The sequence below is a fragment of the Momordica charantia genome (genome assembly GCF_013281855.1).
Source record: "Momordica charantia cultivar OHB3-1 chromosome 8 unlocalized genomic scaffold, Mcharantia_2.0 BLBB01000008.1, whole genome shotgun sequence".
In the NCBI taxonomy this organism is placed as follows: Eukaryota; Viridiplantae; Streptophyta; class Magnoliopsida; order Cucurbitales; family Cucurbitaceae; genus Momordica; species Momordica charantia.
Window position 1 is genome coordinate 1,392,289 of NW_028275166.1, and position 10,024 is coordinate 1,402,312.

Here is a 10,024-nt window from a genome sequence, read left to right on the forward strand (position 1 = left end):
GATTAGAATACTTACAAATATTTTTAAAAAACTTTATATATAATTTAATTAATTAATATTATGTGTTAATTAGCGGCTTAAATATCGTTTTTCACTTTTTGATCAAAAGAGAAATAATTTCATATTTCAACTGCAGCCTTTCCCTCCCTTGCTTTTTCTCTCAAGTCTTTGTTGTTTTGAAACTTACTTTTTTTTTTTTTTTGTCTTTTTAACTTATTGTTTCTTAATTCTTTTACCTTATGAATGTATTTTTCTGTTTAAAGATTCACATCGAAAAAATTAAAAGACTTAACAAGATTTATAAATATATAAGCTATTTCTTTTATTTTTAATTGGTTTTAAGATGAAACATGATGAATATTAAGATTTTAATCGTTAATTAATTGTTATATTTTTTTCCAAATCACTCCAGGATCATTCTTGAAATTTAATTTTTTTAGAATAAAAATAGGAATATAATATTGGGATGGATGATTAAACCCAACCAAACTAGTTGACAGAATGATTAAAATCATGAAACAATACTCGTGGGGGGCTTCCTTTCACTTTTCCATTATTTTATGTTCTAAAAACTTAATATTACTAGTTATTCATTTTTTATTTACCAAAAAAAAAAAGATTAAATTACATTTCTACACCTATACTTTTAATCTGAGTTTCAATGTATTCCTTCTCTTTTAAAAAGTTTTATAATTTTCTCCATTCATTGGTTAAAACTTAATAAGATGTTTGTACCGTGTCAGTAGGAAGTAATAGATCAAATCTAATATAATAACTAATTGTAATTGCCTTCAAAATCAAAATAATACTTTAAAAAACTAATCCAAATTCAGATTTTTCAACGAACCAAATCCCAAGATCATTGAACAAAATATCTTATACGAAACTTATTCGACACATCTACAAATAACCAAAATGAAAAGTTTAAATTTCCCTCTAAACTCATCCGAGTAGAGAGCAGGGGTACACGGATGAACGAGTACTTCATACGAATGAGAGAATGGGAGGGATCATGAGATCATAGGAAAAAGATTTAATTGACAGTCAACTACCTATACCAACATGGTGCAATTTCTTTTTCGGTCGCACATCCCTAAGAACTCTAAAGTCAAGCCTCCTAGTTATTTATTAGGAAGCAAGCATATGAGTGAGGATACAAAGCATGCTAGAAAAATTCGTGTTGTTATGTTGGGACAATCTTGACTCTTCGAAAAATGGATAATGCATAGTTTCAAAATGCCTGTCTTAGTCCAGTTTAAAGGAAAAAGTGTTGAATGAGGGAAAGAAAGCAACCGCATTGTATGACTATCACCCCATTAGAGAAAGATAAAAAAAAAAAAAAGGGGATAAAGATTAAAGAGTAAAGAGAGTGCTTAACAAATTAAATAAAGAGAAACCAAATGCAAAACCCATAAACTAAAGGCTAAAAAAGTGAGAGCCAAGCTGTCTCTTTTTCTCCACTTTCCTTTTAAAACCCACTCCCAAATTCCTCAGCCCTTAAACCCAAATTTCACCATTCAATTCCAATTCTGCAATTCATTTTTCAACTGTGAACAAAATGAGATCCATGAAAAGAAGAGATCCCAAAGCCATTGCCAAGCCCACTGCTCCGCCGGCCGATCTTCTCGTCTGTTTTCCGGCACGTGCCCGTCTCACCCTCCTCCCCAAACCCGCCTGCAGTCCGGCCAGAGCTCCGGCCGACTCCGCCCTCACCCGCCGCCACCACCACCCCAAGAAACCGCCCGCCGTTGCGGCGGCGCCGGCCCATGCGAGTCCTCTGCTGTGGGGTGCCAAGGAGATGGGGTCGGAGCCCACGTCCCCAAAAGTCACGTGCGCCGGCCAGATCAAAATCCGGCCACACGCCACCAAAAACTGGCAATCCGTGATGGAAGAAATCGAGAGAATTCACAAGAAGAAGAAAATACCCAATTCGAGAAATCGAAATCAAAATCCCCTCGGCTTCAAGAGAGAAATCGTCAATTTTCTCTCGTGTTTACGCGGCTTCCGCTTCGATTTCCGCTGCTTCAGAGGCATCCCCGAATCCGACGTCACAACAGAGGACGAATCCGAATCCGAACCCGAATCCGAATCCGAAGAAGAACCCGCCGAAGCTTCGAGAACCATGTTCTCGAAATGGTTCATGGTTTTACAGGAAGAAGAAGAAGAAACCAGACCCAGAAACGGCGGCGTTTCAGCGGCGGAGGCAGAGCCGTCCTCTGGCCCTCCCCCAAATGCTCTGTTACTGATGCGTTGCAGGTCGGCGCCGTCAATGGGGTGCCTCCAACGGAACCCAAAAGCAAAAGCAGAGGAAGAGCAGCAATCGAAAATTAGCTTGAAGTTGTTAATGGAGAAAGAGGAGGTGAATCCGAAGAATGAAAGCTTGGTGGTGATGGATTATGATGCTGATTTCTACAGACTTTCAGCGGATATTGCTAAGGAGACGTGGGTTGTGAGTGGATCCAATAAATCCAATGAATCTGATGACCCCTTGATTAGAAGTCGAAGTTGGAAGAGATGGTGAAGAAGAAGAACAACAACTAATAAATCATAAATTCTGTTGTTTTTTGTGAAAATTCCTCCGAGATGTGGGAAACCCAGATCAGACTTTTCATGATCTGATTTGGGTTTTTTTTCCTTCTGTTTTTTGTTGTTATTCTTCTTCAAACTTTGTATCAGAACTATGAACATATGTACAGTGAATTTTTGAAATGTGATTTTGTTTTGTGAAATTTTGTTGGGTGTTAAAATTGGAACCCCATTAACTTGAAAGCTTCAACAATCTGAGCTCTGACAGTATCATAAATTTGGGAAATTTAATTTTGGTTTTTTTTTTCCGTGGAAATTGGTATTTGGCACTGTGGAATCTAGATCTACCTTCCAGTAAACAAACCATATTCTTTCAGTGTAACTCCAAAATTCATAACCTTTTTTAATAAGAAAATTTGGTTTTTATGGTGTCAATTTTGATCGTAAACTTTTAATTTCACTCAATTATACCGAACGGTGTTATAATTTTTACCTTTTATTTAAGTTTTTGTTGAAAGAATTGTTTAAAAAAAAAACAAAACAATCGATTCAGATTAGACGGATTCAATTAAACAAAGGTCTTGATTAGGTTGACACTAAGATTCTTTTTTTTTTTTAATTCAGATTAGGGTATTTTGAAATATTTATTCAACTGTCAATTTCACCGATTGATTTATTTGAAGTTTGCTTTTCATTTATATTAGTGGCTTTTTTTACATATAATTTTTTTGTTGGAATGAGTAGATGATGGCCATACAAACATAAAAAAATTTGCAACAATTATATAAAGTTTGGTTGGAAGTATGAGATCTTGTAGTACCATATATCTTAAGATCTTGTGTTCGAACTTTCAAGTAAATTTAATATAGAAAATTAAATTTAATATAGAAAACTATTGATGTATGTCGAATCCGATCCTTAGGACATATATAAGTAATTTTGATAAGGGTAAAAAATTAAATAGTTATGGATTCGGATTTTAGAAAATAAATAAATTGTCGACGTCTAAAGTTCAATCTCATAAAGATATGGTAAAAATCGGCTCACTTTGTAATTGTAGGAATGAAAATTGAACCGTTCGGTTCATCTGTATAATTCATCTTCTTTTAATAAAAGAAAATGGGTGCTCAAAAGAAAAAGAAAAAAGAGAATGGGTTATGACTTGTAAATTATGATGACTACAACGCAGAGAGAAATGTCATTATTAAATATCAAAAATGTAAATATAAATACTCGTAATCATAACTTTTGGCTTCTTTAAGAAACTTTTCAAAATAAATAAATAAGGACTTCGGTTATATTTTTACTAAACATAAATATTCATACTAATAATTATATAGATTTGACAGCTTAACATTAATGAAAATACTTTTTTGTATTATTAGTGGGTCGGAAGGCTACTCTCATGTGTCACACGCATGGATCTGATGAAGTTTGAGCAAAGCATCATTATTTTAGAAGCAATGAAAGCTTGAAAATGGGATTTTTTAGGTGTTTTATCCACATCCCACCACTCCACTTTTCTCGCTCGATGATATCCAAAGTACGGTGTAATCCAAAAAGAATATATTGAGGACAATTAATACTCACGTGATCTTTCGAGCGCGATATGATCTCATGAGAGAATATCATAGACAATTAATGCACGACAACTCTCTTATTACAGGTAGACGTGAATCTCGACTTTTTTTTTTTAGAAAATAAAATAGTTCTTACTTTATATTATATATATAGTATTACATGTTGTTTTTACAAATAAATTTAGTCATAATTGAAATAAGTTAAAGAAGAGATATACTACAACTTAGCACAAATTATTTTATATCTTATTTAAATCAATGTATAGTATTTATCTATGCAATTATTCATTTAATTGACAGGTCAATATTTTTTGTTGTGATATACTTAGGGAAAAAAATACTTTTGGAAACACTTTTGGAGGTAATAATGAGGCATGAATTATTATGCCCACTTCTATTACGACGACTGATAATGATTATTCCTTCTAATTTGGCTTTAATTTTTACTCTCAATCACCATTGTCCAGCTCCTACATTTTTCTCTCACTTCATATTTCCAATATAATCATCATTTTTTTTTTCAAAATAATAATAAAATAACTAAAGCATACTAGACAGATCATCAGTTAATGTGAATGCAAAAAAAAAAAAAACCATCACTTAATGTAAATTTATTTAATTTTGTCCTTAGTTATTTAATTACATTTAAGTTAAGAGTAAAATATGATTTTAGTCCTAATTTATGAATATAGATTTCATTTAGTCCTTACATTCTCAAAATATTAAAGGTTTATCTTCGAATTTGAAATTTAGTTTCTATTTGTTTCCTAGTTTCAAAATATTAACTTTTTTATTTTTGAATTATTACTAATACTCACTTGAGTCCTTGACATAACATAATTATTAACGAAATGTCCATTTAATATGAATTTATATTATTTATATTCTTATGTCATAAAAATATTTATTTTTATAATATTTCAACATGGATGAAAAAAATAAGAAAAAAATCTCTAACGAAATATTGACTAAAATTGAGGGACAAAAAAGTAGTTTATTTTTCCTTTGATTTAATTACTAAACTCGAAAACTCAAGGTTAAAAGTGTAATTTTGAAATCTAGAGAACAAATAAAATTTAGACTCAAAATTGAGGGACAAAGTTTATTTTCCCTTAATTTAACTACCAAAATTTACCCTGTTTCGAATCCTTGATTGGTAAGGAATTACAAATCATATTGATTTTTAAATCATTCTCCTTGTTTGGTGCGAAAAGAATGGGAAGGAATTTGAAGTTACAAGTGATTTAAAATCAAATTTTTGTCAAAAAAAAAATTTCCGTTCCAAATAGGTCGGATTTGGAATGATTTGAAATTAAAACATAAGAAGATCCAAATTTACTCTATTTTTAGGAGAAAAAATAGATTTTCTATTTTTTTTAATTTATTCACATCACTCCACGCTACACCCATATAATTATTTTCTGAATATTTTTCTATGCAAATTGTCAAGCATACTACAATTTTTTTTTTCTCTTTTGTCTTTCTACTTACGTCTTTTTGGATCACCATTCAACCAAAATCCAAATAGATTACCTATTTTGCCTGATGGTCTCGATCAGTTTTATTTTCTTTTTATTTCAATTTTATAACACTAGTCATGGTCAAAAGAATTTAAATTCCAAATAAAATGGATTTGCAAAGAGATAGGTAGTTTGATACATTTAAAATTTCTCTTTCATTCTTTTAAACTATCTCCATACATACATGTATATTAGTTGAAGTATTGTTTTGTAATTCTTTGTGCATGTTATTGTGTTTCATTTTTAGTATGACATTTGTTATGTTCGTTTTTTTTTTTTAAATAAGGAAGTATGAGCACAATAGTTCAAAAGAAAAATAAATGAAAAATACGAGGGAAAGTGGGTTAATGGTTTAAGTTTTTTTTAGTTATAAACATATTGATTATTTTCGTTTAGATTTAAAAATATATATTTCAATATAAATATTTACAAATATTTTTTGCTTTTTTTTAAAAATTTACTTAAAAGTTTTAATTTATTAAGTTGATTCTATTAAATGATTATATTTCATATGAAAATATTATACGATTATTAATATAATATTACAAAATTACAAGGACATAATAGTCAAAGATATACTTCTTTTCAATTTTTTTCAACATCCAAATAAGAAATTTTAATTAAAATTATTTAGAAACAATTTGGTTTCAAAGACAAAGCGGAATTTGAAATGATTTACTACGACGAGCAAGAAAAGTACAAAAACAAAAGGTATATATATATATATATAAAAGATATGTTCAATCAATCTTTACCCTCCTACACTATTTTTCTCATTCTTTTTTTCTCTTCTCATCTATTTTTTAGTACAAAAAATAGAAAACACGAGGATTTGAAACTCCAACCCTTGAAGAAAAATCACAATCTTCTAGAACTAAATCCTTTATTAAAAAAGAAAAAAACTAGTGAATTCTAAGCAAAATTTTAAAGGTCCCATCAAATTTCTTTCCACATTTACATTTTGGTAAACTGGTTCACAAGAAATTTTTCAAAGGATGGCCCAAAAAAGAAAAAAAAATCATAAAAATATATCTCAACACCATAATATATATATATCGAATGGGCTCTGTTACGTTAAAAAAAATTGCAGAGAGCAAATGGTTTCAGATTTCAGTATCATAACTGAATGAATTAATCAATAATATAATGATAAATAAATGAAAACCCGAAAAGTGAAGTAAAATAGGCAGAGACAACAAAGATAACTGCACTACACAGACCACACAATCAAGTACAGAAACATTATGGACTCACAACCCAATTAGTAGACTCCATAGTTGTTAAACCTAAAACATAATTACCCAAACCGATGACAATTTTCAATTTGCATAGTACCATATCCCCATCTTCTCCCCCACCAAGTGAAAGTATATGAGTTTTGTTAGAACCTAGATAAATTAAACCAAGGCAATGCTGCTCTCCCCGCCCGGGGGCTTGCGTACCCCGCCCAAGTAGTCTCGCGTCTCTACCTTCCCATCTGCAAATATGTCGCTGCCACTCATCTCTCGCAATTTTGCCACGCTCAACGGTTTCTCTGCAGACGATGGAGGAACGTCGCCTTTGAAGATGTCATTCCCTGATAGCTCTGAAAATTTCTTGTCATAAATCTTCTTTGCTGTCTTTACGGAAGGTTCTTCTCCGGGGATGGCATTTCTCTGGTTTGGTTTCCCATGTGCAAGAACAGAGAGATAATTAGATTAATTGGAAGTTTCCCATGGATCTAGGAAAGCAGCCAAAGTAGAATTTAACAAAGGGGGGTGAATGAAAACTAGTGATGTTACATCATCGCCCTATTACTGAGAAAAAACTTCAAAGAAAAGTAAACTAAACACTAACTAAACATAAAAGCTAGCAAACAACTACCGACTGACCAAAGCCATATCAGCCTACTAATGGGGACATGCTTAATCATTCAGAAAAAGTAAACCCCACATGGTGCACAATTGGTGATGATCGAATTGCACGTATTTTAACCAACTGGAATCCTAGGATTTCATCATTGTGAGCTTCTGGCACCATCAGGGAAATATGATGCAAACAACGGGGGAATTAGATAAAGTTGTTGATGCACCACCCTCAGGGATGAAGCAAGTTGCCCCCTCTTAAAAATTGAGGTAAATTCAAAAAGTACATATAAAATGCTTAAGATTCAGTATTCTTCCACCCTTTTTGTCTCATAAAGTGTTAGAGTAGAACCTGTATAAAAAGCTAGAATGTAAAATTTTGCTCTTTGAAGAAAATTTCTAGCTCTATCCACCCTTTTATTCATGCTGCCTGACGGGCGACGAACAAACAGGCCGAAGCAGGCTATGGCATGGCAGGGAACCTCACACCAAAGAATGTGATTTCTAAGCAAAATGGGTGAGTGTCGGATGTGGGTGTGCGTGCTTGTTTCTCAGGAGTGTCTTCTCAAAATAGAATTCCATCCTAAAAATTACTCGATTTCAAAATTTGAATGGAGTACTTACATTATGAGCAGGCTCCCCTATCTCGATGCTTCCTTTTAAATCCAAAGTGCGTGCAGTTGTTGGTCGGGGTAGAATTTCAGGAGGAGCTGCGAATATGTCATGCCCACTGAGCTCCTTGCATTTAGCATCGGAGAGCTGCTTCTTCAACTTTGCATCAGAGTCGCTCTCTAAGTTCCCACTCAACTCACGCTGCTTCGCAACCTCGGGTACAGTAGTGGGCTTTTTAGGAGAAACACTTCCTTCTTCACCGAATGAAATATGACTAATTCCAGCCATGGCTTGCTGCAGATGATCGAGCCATCAAGAGTGTTAGAAATGGCTTGACCAAACACAAATTTGCTCACAGCCACAAGTTAGAAATAAACTGTAATTAATGATCTTCGATGGATACCTGGTACATACGTATTCCTGTTTTATTCTGGGCAGGGTTGGCGCTTCCAGATTCTAGCTCATCATCTCCTTCGTTGGCAACAAAAATGCCACTGCCAGTCATCTCCTTCATTTTATACCCAGAACAGGGTTTCCTGGAGTGCGCAAATTTAAACAGTTTGATAATTTTAATTCAAATCACATGTTAAAATAAAGTGACGCGAGAAGGGAAAAAGCTCGATCATAGGGTTGTTAAAATGCCTTGAAAACCAGAATTGAATACAAAAATTTGAGATCCAATCATCAGTCATTTGAGATAAAAGAATATTACTACGAAACATCTAGGGGAAGGATAAAGAAATAGAGAAGAGAAAATTGATTTACCTAACAAATTCATAAACCAAACAAGTAGATCGGTGGCATAAAATTGAATGCAAAACAAAGGCAGAAGAAAGAAAGAAATATATAGAGAGTTAAGTACCGCTACAAAACTCAGAAGAACGAAAAATTGCAGAGAGCGAGAGAGAACAAAATAGCGCTCTCAATGTCAAGAAGGAAACAATAGCTTCCATTTCCAACCACCAGAATTCGTTAGCAGCTAAGGAAACGAAACGCAAACACAAATTGTCCAGAAGAGAAGAAAAGCAAAAGGAATAAAATAGTAAAGATTGGGAAGAAGAGAAGCGGAAGTAGATCTCATCTCACCTTTTGTTCAAGGTCTCAACCTCCTCATCCGTGACCTGGCCTCCAAACACCACCTTACTGATCCCATCGGAGGGCTACAGAGAAGAAAAGAAAGAGAATAAGTAGAAGAAAGAAGAAAGGCAAAAATGGTGGACAGGAAAAGATGTAGCGTTACCTGATGGGACCTGGGAGCGGAGCGAGTAGCAGAAGAGGGAAGGGCGGGGGAATCGGCGGCCGGAACTTCAGGCCAAGTGAGGAGATCTGCGGTGGAGGTGTGGGGCTTCCGAACAGGAGTGGTTCTGTCCATCGGAGAAGGGAGGAATTGGGATTTGCAGAGAAGCCAAAGAGAAGAAAAAGCGAAAAACGAAAGGGAAATTGGAAGAACAGAATGAAGTTATGGAGTTTGATCGGCTCGCTTGCAACGCACTCTGAGATTTTGGATTTGGTGTTTGTTAATGGCTTCTTCTTTACTCTGAACCTTGGAGGAGGAAGAAGAAGTAAGCAAGCAGGAGGGATACAGTGCAAATATGCCGTGGAACCAATGAAAATGACCGAAATGCCCTCGGGATCTGGAAGTTTCCTTTTCTTTTTTTTTTAATATATTTTTTCTTTGGTGCCGTTGGGAGGGAGAGTGGATTACAAGTGAGATGAGTATTTTGCAGCACTTTCTACTCTTTCTTTCTCTTCTTCTCTCTCTTTCTTTAAGATATTTGAATTTTGAAGCGCCATTTCCATTTATAATGTGAAACGTAAATTCCAATGGCCCGCACGTGCCACCAAAATGACTGTTACCTCCTTTTTGCAGATAATTCCCTGTTTTATAATTATTCTATTTTCTTTTTCTTTTCTTAGTTAAAATCAAAAATACATCAGATTG

General features: G+C 33.8%; 2 protein-coding genes across 2 annotated transcripts; one reads left to right on the top strand and one right to left on the bottom strand.

Moving 5' to 3' along the window:
- Positions 1-1,387: 1,387 nt before the first annotated feature.
- On the top strand, positions 1,388-2,729 carry LOC111004752 (uncharacterized). The gene has a single exon (XM_022275929.2). It carries the CDS (start codon positions 1,559-1,561, stop codon positions 2,519-2,521), a length of 963 nt encoding a protein of 320 aa, XP_022131621.2. The 5' UTR covers positions 1,388-1,558; the 3' UTR covers positions 2,522-2,729.
- A 4,088-nt stretch (positions 2,730-6,817) lies between these two features.
- On the bottom strand, positions 6,818-9,795 carry LOC111005096 (uncharacterized). The gene is made up of 5 exons (XM_022276482.2): positions 9,323-9,795; positions 9,169-9,242; positions 8,486-8,618; positions 8,095-8,376; positions 6,818-7,281 (listed from the first exon to the last, which is right to left on the bottom strand). Exons 1-5 carry the CDS (start codon positions 9,452-9,454, stop codon positions 7,024-7,026), a joined length of 879 nt encoding a protein of 292 aa, XP_022132174.1. The 5' UTR covers positions 9,455-9,795; the 3' UTR covers positions 6,818-7,023.
- Between the last annotated feature and the right edge of the window lie 229 nt (positions 9,796-10,024).

Excerpts from the sequence above, each read along its gene's own strand:
- LOC111005096 (XM_022276482.2), bottom strand. The coding sequence starts at position 9,454 with ATGGACAGAACCACTCCTGTTCGGAAGCCCCACACCTCCACCGCAGAT. Across the intron at positions 8,619-9,168 it reads GTTGAGACCTTGAACAAAAG|GAAACCCTGTTCTGGGTATA; the intron begins GTGAGATGAGAT and ends TGCGCACTCCAG. Across the intron at positions 8,377-8,485 it reads CAGGAATACGTATGTACCAG|CAAGCCATGGCTGGAATTAG; the intron begins GTATCCATCGAA and ends GATCATCTGCAG.
- LOC111004752 (XM_022275929.2), top strand. The coding sequence starts at position 1,559 with ATGAGATCCATGAAAAGAAGAGATCCCAAAGCCATTGCCAAGCCCACT.